This window comes from Hemitrygon akajei, chromosome 12 (assembly GCF_048418815.1).
Source record: "Hemitrygon akajei chromosome 12, sHemAka1.3, whole genome shotgun sequence".
Taxonomy (NCBI): Eukaryota; Metazoa; Chordata; class Chondrichthyes; order Myliobatiformes; family Dasyatidae; genus Hemitrygon; species Hemitrygon akajei.
In genome coordinates this window covers 54,528,605-54,544,236 of record NC_133135.1, presented here as the reverse complement: position 1 = coordinate 54,544,236, position 15,632 = coordinate 54,528,605, and the positions used below count along the sequence as shown (strand labels likewise).

The window sequence follows — 15,632 nt, the reverse complement described above, 5'->3', positions numbered from 1 at the left end:
TAAATTTGGAGACTAGAAATGTGCACTGTACTCCTGATGTTGCTTCAGCAATGAAATATATAACCTTCCAACTTCTGTATTTAATTCCCTTAGCAATTAATAATGCCATTCTGTTAGTTTTCCAAATTACTTGCAGTATCTGCTTGCGAGCCTTTTGTGATCCAAATAATAAGTCAACCAGATTTCACTGTATTTCAAAGTTCTGTGATCTCCTTTTTCATTTTGCATTCCATTTGCCAGATCTTTTGCCGTTTCATGTACATCAAGATGCTCTTTCTGGATTTCATTTTGGTATTGAACACTACTGTCCCACAAACCTTGGTAAACAAACACCTCGGTCTAAATGCATCACCGTGCAACTAAGTGTTGGACTTCCTAACCAACAGACCTCAGATAGTCAGGTTGCACCACCGCTCCTCCCTCCCCATCATCCTCAGCAGGGCTGTGTGCTGTACGCTCTTCTCACACATGACTACACAAACACTTGAGCAATCACATTGTCCAGTTCACCAAAAACACTACAGTTGTGGTGCTCATCACCAACAATGATGAGACAGCCTGCAGAGAGGAGGTGGAAGAGCTTGAGGACTGGTGCCAGGCAAATAACCTCTTCCTCAATGCCAACAAGACAAAGGAGTTGTTATTGAATTCAGGAGAACTCACACCACTCACACCTTTCTTTACATCGGCGGCACAACAGTGGAAACTGCAAGCCGTTTCTAACTCCTGGGATTGCACATTGCACAGAATCTCTCATGGTCCCAGAACACATCCTGCACAATCAAGAAAGTTCAGCAATGTCTCTAGTTTGAGGAGGCTGAAGAGAGCTGGACTATGCACATCTGTACTTGTGTCATTCTACAGATACGCAGTGGAGAGCATCCTAACAAGGTGCATCACTGCCAGGTATGGAAACTGCACTGTTGTGGACTGGAAATCTCTGCAAAGGGTCGTCACTGGCACCAGCCTACCCACCATATATACAGAGAGGTGCCAGAAAAGGGCCTGTAACATCATGAAAGATATCTCCCATTGTGCTCATGGACTGTTTGTCCCACTCCTGTCTGAGAGGAGGCTATGTACTATCCGCACCAGGACCACCAGACTGAAAAACCGTTACTTACTGATCAACACCTCCAGCCACTAACCCACCCCTCCACGCCCCAAATACCTTTATCATTTCCTGTCAGTCACCTTATGTACAGACACCCCTGTGCCTAGTATCACTTAATGGACATACAATTAATCCATTTATATAAGCTATCTTATGTATTTATATTTATTGTGTTTTTTTATTATTATTATTATTGTGTTCTTTATCTTGTTTATTTTGCACTGCATCACATCTGGAGTAGCAATTATTTTGTTCTCCTTTACACTTGTGTACTGGAAATGACATTAAACAATCCTGAACCTTTGCTCGCTTAGGTTATCTGTTGCCTTCAAACTTACCTCCCTGTCATTGGCGATTTTAGAGTCCATACACTTGGTATTTGGTATTCTTACACATTTATCAGAACAAGATCCCCGCCTTGGGGTCATTTCTAGAAAGACGGTGAATTACAGAGACAATCATACCTAGAAAACCTGTGCACCCTGATAGGTATGACGATGCCCACTGCAGCAAATGGCTGTTCAGGGTTTTGTCTCCTGATGGAGTCAGTTGTACCCAAGATCTTGCTCTTGAAGGAGTGCCACCCACTCCTGTGCCTGGATGCCTAAATGAGCCTCTGCTGTGTCCAAGACGAGGGTGCAATGGAGAGTTGATGGTTACTCAGGAGACTGTTGATGGAATAATGGTGATGATATTGATGGTGAGATGCTTTGATGGGTGGGAGGAGACTGACAATGTTTAGATGGTAGAATGTGGGAAGTGTTCCACTCATGAAGGTCAGGGTCTGTTTCTCAGGTGGGGTCTTGGGATGGAGGATTGACAGAATTGGACCTGGGAATTGGGCAGTAGTGAAACTGGTCAGGTTGAGATTGGTGTAGTGCAAGGAATAGGGAAATTTTGTAAATAAGTTATTAATTTACCTGGCAGGCATCTCAGTCTAGCACAGTGCTGAGAAAATCTTATTGTCTCTCAAATGCCCAGTGAATTGGTCTAGCATGAGAGATTTTACCAATAGGATAGGGGAATGGCATTTCTTTTCCATTGTTAAAATGATAAATTCCAAATAGCACTCCTGAAATAATTCTATTCTGTAAATACTGTTCCTGATTTTCTTCCATACTACTGGAACTTGTGTACAAATTCAAATGTGTCTGAACACTAAAAGCAATAGTCCTGTAATAAAAATTCTGTTAATGAGTTATATAAAAAAGGTTTTACCAAAACTAATCAAATATAGTGCTCATTATAGTGAGAATCTTTCAGCTAAATAATCAAAGTATACTGTAGACATAATATATACAGCTATACTGTATATTCTCTCCTTCTCCAACATCCCTTACTTCTCCACAAAAGGCACTGACTTACTGTGATGAACAGTGATGCTGCGTGACAGAATAAAATGGGTGAGGGCAAAATAGGGGTAATGTGAAACTGCTTGTCCACAGAATATTGCCACTTTCATCTATCACATGTTAAGATGTATCTCACAATGAGTTGCGACTTCAGCAGTGCTGTCATGACCCTCACTGAGTTACCAAATTTTACACAGATTCAAACAGCATTAATAGGCTCAATGAGAGGACATCAAAAGGTTTACTTGTTTTCATCCAATATCAGTACATGTCTACTGTGATGACAAAGCAATCATGATTCTTGGCAGCTGATTCCCTTGCCTTTCTCAAAAATTTAGAAACCAACCGTAACAGATATTATTGCCCAGACCAAGATCATTACTCTGAGGATCAAACTACAAATCACAATGGACCAAGTATCTACAGCTATTATTGAGGATTTGACCGCAGCTCGGTAATTTTTACTGTATCTTCTATAATACTCTATCGTTGAATGAAAAGTTAAAACTATTTGAACATAATTTTTGGTAAAAATGTGCTGCAATAAATATTAAAGATGAAATTTATTGTTAAAGCAGATTCATTGCTTTAATCAAGAATTTTACTGACCATTTTCTTACATATATTAACTTCCCAGTTGTCCAATTTTTTGATGCATAGCACACTAACAATATTTTATGAAAGCACTTCACGTATTAAAGTGGATGGATTGTGACTGCGGAATTTGATGTGAAGGAAGAGATTTGATAGCTCTGTTGAAATTTCATTAAAAAAGGTAAAAAACTGCCTTATTGTTGTAAATGCTACTTTCCACATCACAAATCACATTAGGCAGCTCAGGCAGGCAGAAGAGTTCAAGGCATTGTTAGATAGTCCCTACACTATACAGAGTTTTTTTTTTACACAGAGTGTGGAATGTGCTTCCAGGAGTGGTGGTAGAGGCAGATGCATTAGAGACATTTTTAGAGACTCTTAGATAGGCACATGAATAAAAGAAAAATGGAGGGTTATGTGGGAGGGAACGGTTAGATTGATCTTGGAGTCAGTTAAAATGTCAGCACAGCATCAGGGGCCAAAGGGCCAGTAATGTGCTGTACTATTATGTATGCTATGTTCTTAATACTTAAAAAAAGACAACTTTGTCTGAAGGAGTCATCAAGTGGTCCAGACTTCATAGATGCTAACCAATGTCTCTATAATATCAATGAATTAGTATTTTTGATTTATAAAGTATTGATATCATACTCAAACTAAAAACACAAGTAGTAATAATCTATATCTGTTCCTAAATTTTGGATAGTCTTAACAGAGCATTTTGTGCTATTCCACATTAAGGTGCAGTATTAATGGTTACAAATGTGTGTAATTTGGTGGAAACAATTCAGGACAATTAGTCTCTGGCTGTAATTTGATTCAGCAGCAAATTTTAGTGTCAGAAATGTTGTTTTTAGTAGCTAAGCAATATAGATAAAACTTTAAATGCTTTACCGTTTGATCTATTTTTGCTTTATTTCAAACCATATTTCAGTTAATTTAAGGAGCATTTATGCAGTGACTCATCCACTGCCCCCCTCAGCATCTACAAATCATGCGGCAGGGTCATGATTGAAAATTCTTTTTTTTTCTAGGAAAGTGCAACTCCAGTAACACACAAGAAGCTCTGTATTATTCCAGTACAATGTAGCCTACCTGATAAGCACCCCATTGACTACTCTAAATATTAGTTCCTTCCATCATTGACATTGCTATTGTTACAGTGGGTATAAAATGCAAATAGCACTTTCTGAACCGTTGACCTCTACTACCAACAAGGACAAGTGTATTAGATGATGGGGAACATCACCACCAGCAGTTTGCCTCTAGGCCATGCCCCAGTCTGTATCAGAGATATAGCACTGTTCCATTTTGGTGCAAGGTCTAACACATGAAACTACTCACACAAGCACGCTGTGCAAGTGTTTGCATCAGAAGGACTATGACACTTTAAAAGCAGGCTCACCAGCACCTTCATAAGGCCAATTAGGGATGGTCCATAAATTCTAGCCTTCCCTGTGATATGTGTATCCGAAACAAATAAGAAAATATTATATAATTTCCACAACCTGAAATGAATGCAACACATTCTGGTTTCAATATTGAGAATAACTGTTCTGAATTTTGAAATAGTCACCATACACCAGATGATTAGAGATTTGTATCTGCAGCCAATAGATCTGTTTGATCCACTCTACACCTTTATTATAGGGCACTTTATAAATAGTTTCATCATTTTGCATTATTACAGTTGTTCAATACAATAAAGTGAATGTAATCTTCTTGAAACAAAGATTTGTTGCAAAAGATAAAATGATTAAAAAGGTGACTAACTGTATCACTTCTTCCATTGAGGTTATCACGCTTGTAAATGTTTTACAACTATTTGGCTTCACTTCCACCTTCCATGAGTACTGTAATTAAAGCTATCCAAATGCTCATTCATAAAGATGCAAAATTGATCATCAAATGAGGATTTAGGTTGGCAGCTGGGCAATAGAAAACATATTCTTTATGATGTCACTGGAAACAAATGATGCTCCATGGTCATCTGGCTAACCACAAATGCCAAAGGAATCAAATTATATAAGCTTTAAGTATGTGGATAAAGTTAGTTCCACTTTAATAAATTAAAATGATAAAGGAAGAATATTTATCATAGTTCCCCCATTGAATACTATTTTGCTTTTCTAACTCACATTCATCTCAATCTTTCAAATATTCAGATTTGTTTTACTAGTTATTTTTGTTCTTCAATGAAGGAAACATTTGATATTCCAGCTGTTTTTTTGAATGGAGCAACAGTTAATTAAAACATTGCCTGGTTCAGTGAAGAAGACATTATTGGAAAACAGATTCTCTTCAGGGCTCTGTTACTTTTTGAGTTATGTCATGAACAAATAAAAGCCTTAGAATTTTGCAGATTCTTTTCTCTGACGTCATGAAGCCTGGATTTAAGACTTTGCTTTGTTCCAACTGGACTTGTAATCACTTGGTGAAATACATAATTGAATGGCAGAATTCTTGTTAACATATAGCGGCAAACTTTGACTTTTACATTTTCTACCTCTAGAATGAGCTGAAACTTTGAAAAGGCAGTAGTATTTGTTAACTTTCACAAACTAATACATGTTGATTTTATGTGCTGCAACTTCACACAGATCACAACTTGTAAATGTAAATGCTGTTATAGAGACAGTCCACGCAATTGGTACTTAAGCCACAAATTCATTCAGTATGATCAGCCCATCTACAGTATAAACTGGGAGTATATACAGAGTTAAATCTTAAATGCAAAATATGAATGAAAAAAAAATCTCAATTATTCTACAATGAAAAGAAAATAGTAAATGGTTATCATTAGCTGGAAAATAAATGAAGTCTAATATTTTGGTTGGGATTCTCTATCAGATTAGAATTAGATCTGATCGAGGTTCTCACTCTCATATAGAGATCAGTTGTGATTCTGGCCCAAGTCTCCTTTCAAATAGAGATGATCTCGTTCTGTTGCTACTTATACCCAAAAGTGTTATAATTTCCTATTTCTAGCATTTTCAAGTTTTTATGCTGCCCCACATCCCAAGACATGCTAGCTGGTATTTAACTGCCCCATGAATGACCCCTAGCCTTGCCAAGGTGGTTTGAGAATTAGACAGCAGTTAATGAGTGTGTAAGTGCATGAAGGAGAATAAATTACAGGGACGCTGCAGAATGGAATTGATGAGATGGCTCTGAGGGCCAGCACTGACTTATTGGACCAGATCGCCTCCTTCTCTGTTGTAGGGAAATATGAAATATTCTAAAATCATTATGGGACTGGACCCAACAAGAACAATGAAAAATGTCAATACGAAGGGAAAATGGAAGGGGGTAAATTACAATAGATGACTGATCTATTCCCATATTCCCTGCATTTTCCTTCCCATGTTGAAGACCATTTGGCCCATCAAGTCTATGCTGGCTCTCCAAGGATTTCCATTAGTCCCATTCTCCCACTTAACTTTTCCTGTAATCTATTTTCCCTCATGTACCCAGAAAATTCCCCCTCTACACTTACACTGGGTGCAGTTTACAGCACCAAGCTAATCTACCCACTTGTCTTTGTGATGTGGGAGGAAACCAGAGCACTGAAGGGAGATCCATGCAATGATCGGGAGAAAGTGAGCATAGACAGTGCAGAGGTCAGGACTGAAATCAGATCACAGGAGCTGTGAAGCAGCTCACTACTATTGCACAACTGCAATATCCTTATTCTTTCTCATTTTCTTGAATTCAAGTGTTCTTTAACTATAAGGTATTTTAGAGGAAATCTGGAATATGTTAAATTTACAGAAAAATGACTAATTAATTGAAATGGATTCCTCTCTTATACCAGTCTGTTCTGTTGCAAAAATGTGTTTTTCCTGATTTATATATTTGGATAAACTTGTTAAAACTTTGGAACATTATATACACAAGGCCTGTTTCCATTGAATGCCCAGTAGAGTTATGATGAAATTATGCATACAAAATCATATTATAGGCTATAATATCTCATGCGTGCCATAATTTTTCTTGCATGTAACCAGCACCTTAATGCAGAGAGGAGGGGCGGCTAATGTGAATTGTGAAGCATTTCAGCTTTTATGCAAGATAATACAATATTATGTTCTCAAAAAGTAACTCCACAGCCTACAAAGCTTGATTGAGGACAATGAGTTCAATGTTAAATCTTGATGAAGACCTGTAAAGAATATAATTTAGACATTTACATGATCAGTAATTCTAGGAAAGTTTCACATCCCTGTGTTTGTACTGCTGATTGATTCTCACACTTTCTGTGAATGAACTGTACCAGATTGTTTCCAGTTCCCAGCACTTGGAAGTGATTCTTGAACTTCTTCATGCTTTCCCACTCACGTTCATTGTGGCTGGCAAGTTTCCCCTCTGCTAGTATGTGCTGACCAGGAAGGATAGTCCCATCACCAGGTACCACCAGGATAAAATAACTTCAGCACCACCAGGGATTCCATGTTTTTCTTTGGATGGCACTGTGAAAATAAGAGAAATCATGCCTTACTCACATCTTCTTATCACAAGCAATTAATTAAGGTCCTGCTTCTTCACAGCAGCTATTGGACTGCCAGTTACATCAGTCTTCAGGTGAGGCTAAATTTGTAATCAAATGATGCTCAATAATCAAGAAAATGCAGATTTAGGACTAGGTACAGATTTTCATGTTTTAGAACAATAGTGACTTTTAGGATTCTAGCTGGAATAAAATAATCATACTTTGGTATTGGCAGCCCTGTGGAATTACCTCCAGACACTCCACTCTGCCTCCATAACTATTTCATACACCAGTACTTATACGTGAGCCTAGGCAGTAAAAGTTGCTGGACTTTTCAAATTCAGTACTCACAGTCAAGCCCAGTATTGCTCTTAGCTGATATTCGTATATTTAGAGATACTAAAGGAAGGTATTATTCCAAAGTTAACATTAATGGATATCCTGCCATATCTTAACAAAAGGCAGAATGATGATAGATGAACTCAGTTCAAACATCTCTGGAGGCAAAAGGTGCAAGTCATAAACACAAGAGATTCTGCAGACACACACACACACTCACACACAAAATGCTGGAGTCAGGCAGCACGTATGGACAGGAATAAGCAGTTGATATTTAGGCATGAGACCTTTCACAACATTTTGGGTCACATAACTGTATCAGGAATGAGAGGGAAGAAGAAATATTGTGAGTACAGTATATAACAGGAAAAGGGCTGGGTTGGTGGAAGGTGGGACAGAAACGGATCAGGAGGGAATAATGGGTAGATGAAATAAAGTGGGGGAGGAGGAAGGAGGATGGAAAAGGTTTACAAGTGGAGAAGAAAACTGAGTGGATGGGTGAGTGTGTGAGAAAGAGAGAACAGTTATTTATGTGGGCTACCTGAATGTAGAAATTGTCTTCTTCATATTATTAGGTTGTAAGCTAACCTATCAGAATATGAGATGGTGTACTTCCAATTTATGTTTGGCCTCTCCATAGCAATGAAGGTCAGCATGAGAGTAGGAAGAGAGGTAAAATAACATACAAGTGGAAGCTCAAGATAGCCGGTGCAGTCATTCCTCAGAACAGTTGCCTTTTCAACTCTTGGGTTCATCAGCGTTGAGGAGGCCATACAAGAGAATAGAATCCTGTAGACTAGGTGGAAGAGGTCCAGGTGAAAGTCTGCCTCACGTGGAAGTGCAGTGCAGATCCCTAGATTGTGGCAAAGGTGGAAGTGAAGGGACAGTGTGGCAGCCACTGCCAGGTTATGGGGATAGAAGAGAGGATCACTGAGTCACAAAGAGAGTGACTCGGTACAAAGTAGGAAGAGGGAAAGGGTAAAATGTGACTGGTGGTGTGATTACATTGGAGCTGGTAGAAATGGCAGAGATATGGTAGGTGTGTTGGATGCTTAGGCTGGCAGTGAAATATGATGACCAATGGAACTCTATTGCTGTTTTGTCAGAGGAGAGGTTGGGGAGGGGCAAGCAGTCAGCACAGACGTGCCAGAAATGAGGAGATGTGTATATGGATGGCAATGGGGAAGCCACGTATTAGACAGTCAAGCAATGGCACTCTTACAAGAGGCAAGGTGGGAGGAGGTATAGTTGAGGTAAATATGAGGGTCAGTGTGTTTATTTAAGATGTCAGTGGCAAGTCTGTTTCCTGAGGTGGACTCGATACCTCAGCTGTCTTTGACCCACATCGACAAAATTCATTACCATCTTCGATAAGGTGACGTAAATCAAAATACCAGATTGAGCCAATGGACAGAATCAAACAAAATTTCTTAGAGTTTACACTGTATTTTAACAGACTCTCAATGGCACATAAATATTCTGATGTGTTACTCTCTGACTGAACAGTTAATTGTAAAATAGTGCAAAAACTCTTTTTCAAAGATGGAAATACATAAAATTATTACTAAATAGAACATATAAATGTCTGTAGGTAAATGAATAATAACTCTAGTAACAATTTCCTGAGGTTGTTTCTTGAAACTATTAACAAAGTGTAACTGAAAAATTGCTCCAATGATGATGGTTTGAGACAATAAATGAAGCTTAAAATGAGAAAGGAAGAAGAAAGAAGAGTCAGAAGGAAGATTTTCACACAAAGACTAACAAGCTTGTGGAGCAAATCAACAGGACAGATCTTTAAAGTGAACAATGCAAAAAAAATGGATTTCACAGATGTTTTGATGCATATTGGGAAAGGAATATAAGTAGTTTGGTGTTCACCTGTCACAAGGCAACCATTTGAATTCAGTTAAATTTTTTTGGGATTACAGGCTGTCAAATTTCACTAGCTGTTAAATATTTATGCATTCCCAATATCTCATTTGTCAAAAATAATCCAGAATAGATAGAATTTAAGTTACTTATTTGGGTCATTCAAGTTTCCCATGATAAGAGATTCTCAAAGAACAGCATAATTTAGTTGGAATCAAAAAAAAGGGGCAATGAAAGATATAAGTAATTTAATGGTTTTTTTTGCTTTAAAGTATTTATGCCATTCAGCAACACAAGAAAACAACAAGAACTCTATAGCACAAAATTAATGTGATTTTACGTAATAAGATAATGTCTAAGTGCTTCTGAAATTCATCAGAGCAACATCCTGGTGACTATCCCAAAATCAATTAAGGTAGGTCTCATGTTTAACTCCTGGTATGTCTTGTTTTAATTTTGTTACTTTGACCAAGCTATTAACTTTTCAATACATAGTATGCTAAAATGATGAGTATTTATAAATTAAAGTGAAGTGCATCTTTTCGCTGTGCAAGTATGATGCTTAAGGACAAGAAAGTCTTGAAATTCAGATGTGTAGTAGATTTCTCCTTAACTGAGATGCAGATAAAATAACTTCTAAATTCAATTGCTTCACTCTGGCAATTCAACCTGCCACTTCTTGTTGTGAATCACTTTATCAAAAACAATACATTTCCACATCTTCCACCGACATTATTGAGGAACCTTTTTCTGGTGGTTGGCGATTCATTGGACCCACCTTGAACAAATAGCTTTCAAGTACGCTGCTAAAACATAAAATGCAAGTTCTCAAGGAGGCCCCAGCTTTCTCCTGGGAACCTAAAGTAAGTAAATTCATTTTAATTTAATTATTTATGCACATCTCTTTGAGCTCTTAACCCCATTTTCTGGTCCTCATCCAAACACAGCACCAGGTGCATAACTCCTAGTGCACCTCCCACTGAACATTCTCTTGACCATACTCTCCCTAGTCATTCACTGAGGCTAACACCACTTACAGATACCAACCATAGACATCTCAACTTTTTCAAGTCCTGAAATACAAACTGCTTTCAACTCCTCTAGGCTCTGCTCCACTGCTTGTGCCCTAACCCTTGGGGTTCCCTCCCCTCCAACCATCATCTCAGGAAACAGAGTCAATGATACACATAACTTGTATTTTTCTTTGCACGGTCTAGCATAGCATATGAAACTGAGTGTTTAGGGTCTTTGAGTAGCGATAGATAGCATGGAGTCATAGGGTTACAGAGAGATTTAACATGGAAACAGACTCTTCACACCACCTGGTCCATGGTAAACATCCATCACCAAATTACAATTGTAAGGGGATTTCTTCTTTCTTTATGTTACTGCGTGTGTTGATCAAAATGGTTTCTTTGTTGGTTAAAAGTAAAAATGCTTCTTTGTTCTGCTAACTGGTGAGAGAGTGCTTTCTCTCGAAGCTTGCTTGGGTTATGATTGATGATAATGGGAATTATATTCATTTGTTAACCAATTGGGATAGATGTTATTCCATCTTGTGGGTCTGTGAGCTGAGGTTTCGCGGACATTTGGGGAGACAGCGCAAGGGGGTTAGAGGGAGAAGATGCAATGTTGTAAGCTGGGTGGGGGTCCGAGGCTCAGGGTTTTCAGCGAGAAGAGCAGACAAGGACAGATTCATGTGGAGCGTCTGGTTGACCACCATTGTTGGTCCCAGGCGGCGGGTCGAGGAAGTTGGAGGATATTGAATGGTGGCAAGAAGACTTCGTTAACTGAGCTCCAACGGGTTGTGCACAAAGTGGTTGGACTTTGATAAGTTCTGGCGCCTTTTCTTTCATATATCGCCATTAATCACAGTTCTAGTAAGATTTATAAAGTGTTATCATTTAATCGCATATGGTGTACTGTCTGTTATTTGGCATGGTGGGGACATCACGCAGCATCTACACAAGCTGATTACCCAGTTTGGCAGGGCCGAAGGCTGCTCCCCCAGATGGAAGAGAGCTGAGTTAGCCTGAGGCTTACCAGGAGGCTACACAATAAACACACATCACATTTATTAACAGTGCTGTTGAAGTTTCAGTGTTACATCCACAACCAAAGCAATCATTGGTGTTGCAGGTAGCAATGCCTTTATTGCTACAGATGAATTCCGTATACAATTCTTGGGACAAAGAAATAACGTTCAACTCACTAAACCCATGATTCTGTAGAAATGTTAAATTGCTGACCCAGACCCATTAATTTCTCTTTGTTCACCCTCACCCCAACAGAAAACCAAATGGAAGTAGGTACATTATGTCAAGTGACATTTCTAACCATTTTGAAATGTGAAACAAAAACATAATTTCCAGGTCACTATCAATGTGTTTTGTCATCCTCAAAGGTGGTTGCTTATGCAAGATTACAGTTTTACAGATGGGGCGAGATGACCTTCAGCACACAAGTAGCTATTTGCTGGATATGTACCTAATAATAAAGTAAAAGTCCATCATAAAACAATTAGCGAGATGGGTGAAACATCAGTCAAGATGATGGTGTTAAAATAAAGCAAAAGCAAATTCTAAGCACTTTAAACAAAGGGGAAAGGAAAATTAACTGTAGAAATCAACAAAACTGTGCTTTGAACTCTACACCAGCTGTTATTCTGTTATTAGAATAAAGGATATTTCTGGGGTATATTTCCTGAAATTGCACTTGCAGCCCATATTCAGTTTTCCATCCAATAAATGTAGAGCTTCAGTAAGTCTCAGTTTCAAAAATTATTACATTAAAAAGAGGTTTGTTGTGCATTATATAAAATAAATTATTAATGTGTGATATCCTTAGAGTTACATTAAAGAAGCATAAAATCAAATTTCACTGTTTTCTTGATATTTAATAGGGAAACAACACTTGTTCACTATTTAAACTTCCCAAAGCATATTAATGCTACTTAAATACTCTTTGATCTTTTGGACATATTGAGCTTTTAATTGGGAATGCAGGTCACTACTCTGGAATAACAATCTCTAATTCACTAGCAAGCTGCAATATGAATGTGAGTGTTCAAATGAAGTGATCATGAAGTAGGCACTGTGGTAAGCAGGTGCATAATTTGCAGATAATAGTCAGAATTAATTAGGCAGCAAAGAAGATGATTAGAGAAACAACAGATTGTAAGCAAGCTTCAGAATTTCATGAACCTGTTGATTAAATTTTCCTTCCTACTTGTTTTTAAATGCAACAGATGACTGAATCTGAAAATGGAATATTACTCTTCAAAAATTAAGCCAAAAACAGTAACATACAACAAATGTAATTAATGTTCCCACTTTTCTCTCAGTTTATAAAATAAAAGTATTAAAAGAATCTGGCTAAATGCATGCGGGTATACTGACCTGTAGTTAGGGGAGGACTAGGTTGACTAGTAAAACTAGTTGGCTCAATTAGTTCTACAAAAAGGGGAGAGGAAGAAAAACAGAAATGACATATATCTTTCATCAGGTTAGGAAAGATAATGCAGCAAACAATTACTGACAGACAGATGATAACAGACGAACACCAGTACTGGGTGGCAACATAAAAGGAGTAGTGTCCTTCAAAGTATTCACATATTGTACAATAGCACCATGAAATAAACTGCCTGCAAAAAATGAAAAGTCAAGGTGGCTTGTACAAATGGTTTTTTTATCTGCACTGAGATCTGTATAAACATATGGTGGGAAATATATCAATGATATTCAGGAAAAATACTGTGCAATTTATGCAACTTGCATTGTAATATGCCATCTTAGCATTTGTATGTGGTGCTATCACAATAAAGCACTGCCATCAATTGGTTCACCTCAACAACCTTTCCAAAGCTTTTGAAAACACAAAGACAGCCATCAACCTGCAATTGCTCCTTCAGCTTACTATTAATATTGAAATTAAGCTCGGCTTTGGATGTATCTGGTAATTAATCTTAAGCTTTTCTAAGGACACTATCAACGTCACTTTGTAACTTCTGCTGTTTGTTTTTTGTACATATAATAAGATTCTAAAAGCAAGTAATACATTTCCTACTACGCAATTGTTAAATGCCATGGAAGCTTTTATAGATAACACAAGTGATAAAGGAACTAGTATCACATCCAGGATAAGAACAGATATTATTAGAACAGACAGAGTGCAAGACATTGGCTGGTTCTGAGGTGTCCAATATCAGAAACAATCAGAAGGCCCCACTGTCTGTCTAACTTACAGTAGAATCCAATGAAGTTGTGTAGTCTCCCAGCAGAATACTGAATATTTTCTTTGTCTGATGTTCAATTTTCCCAAAATATCACAGATACCTTTAAGGCTCAAGTACTGCACATTTACTACGTTTCGTTGAACTTACAACAGCAGTTCCAACAGTTCTTGATGATACCAAAGCACCGAAAAAAACATGCATCATCCTGAGTTTGCTGTTGTACCATCCACATACATGAGAAAATCTATAGATGCTGGAAATCCAAGCAACAAACACAAAATGCTGTTGGAACTCAGCAGGCCAGGCAGCATCAATAGAAAAGAGCAAACAGTTTCAGGTCGTGAAGAGTCTTTTTCATTGATGCTGCCTAACCTGCTGAGTTCCTCCAGCAATTTTCAGTAGTACATATCCATTGCATTGCGCTTCAACAAAATCTGCATTGGAAAAATTAATCTTATTGCTGGGATCTGTTCCTTGACTATTTCCAAACACATCAACTTAACACTAAAGATACAGGACTGCAACAATGACACAGGTGTTGGATGTCAAATCAGAATTAATCTTTGCATATAAATTTTCAAATACCAATATCACAGGATTTTGTGTATCATTTTAATTAGTGTATTAACTAATTAAATGATGATTTAGCATAGAGAAAACTTGGAGAAACAGACATACAGGCTATTCATCTGAAAATCTAACAAAAAGGTCACCATCTTGCTAAGCCTAGATAGAAGATGTCAGGAATTCAAACTTTGATCTTAACTCAGTTTTAGGATGAAGAAAATTTGACCTCAAGAAATATATTAAGTAGAATTGATAGTGAATATATTGGCAAGAAAGGGTTTGTTCAATTGAATGGCTCTTCTTTTGTTAAGACAAAAGGTGTTGTTAGAAGCCTTAATTTACAGTGTATCACTGGTACAAAATATTTTGTTATACATCTGCACAGTTTAAATTTGACATTAAAAGATTTATACAAATATTCTTTGGTGATTTGGTGTCTCCACTGAAGGAGAACTGAATTTTATTTTTGTAATGCACCAGTGACAGACAACTTCAAAATGAGCCATTTATTAAATGGTGTGAATATCAATGAAGAAAGCAGCCAGGTTATGTTGCACTCTGGTAGCAAAATAAACTAGGGCACAGCACGCATTTGGAGAGGGAAGTGAGAAGAAGCTACACAAAGGAGATGGAAGCCCAAAATTAGTCACGACTGAAAAACAGCAGGGAAAATATCATGCAGGATTGTGCTAACATGTAAGAGATGACATGATGCAGTGGTGATATTGGGCAAAGGTGAAATAAAATTGGTAATGTTAGAATAGCAAAGGACGAAAGTCCCTGAGAAACAAGAATATGTAGCTTTGTGCTATAAATCACAGCTGATGACCACCAATGCAAATTAGCAACCCTATTCAAACTTCTTATGACCATTTCCCATGATGTATCAGACAAACTATTGAATAAATTCCTTACAATATCCTGTAAGTGCTCTATTAACCAGAAACATGTCAGAATTATTTACATTGTACTTGGTCTAATCCATTTAGTTAATATAGTCCACTCATATAGTAGATGGTAATATAATTTTCCTTTCCTCATAAAATGATACAATATTAAAACCACGACATA

The 15,632-nt window shown here is 37.6% G+C and overlaps 1 protein-coding gene across 1 annotated transcript in view; it reads right to left on the bottom strand.

Annotated features, from left to right (window-relative positions):
* Positions 1-3,089: 3,089 nt before the first annotated feature.
* The window catches only part of negr1 (neuronal growth regulator 1), a 434,855-nt gene continuing 422,312 nt past the window's right edge, over positions 3,090-15,632 (bottom strand). The window contains exon 7 of the mRNA XM_073063112.1: positions 3,090-7,529. Within this exon, the coding sequence (XP_072919213.1) occupies positions 7,429-7,529 (101 nt within the window). The 3' untranslated portion in view covers positions 3,090-7,428. The remainder of the gene's footprint in view (positions 7,530-15,632) is intronic.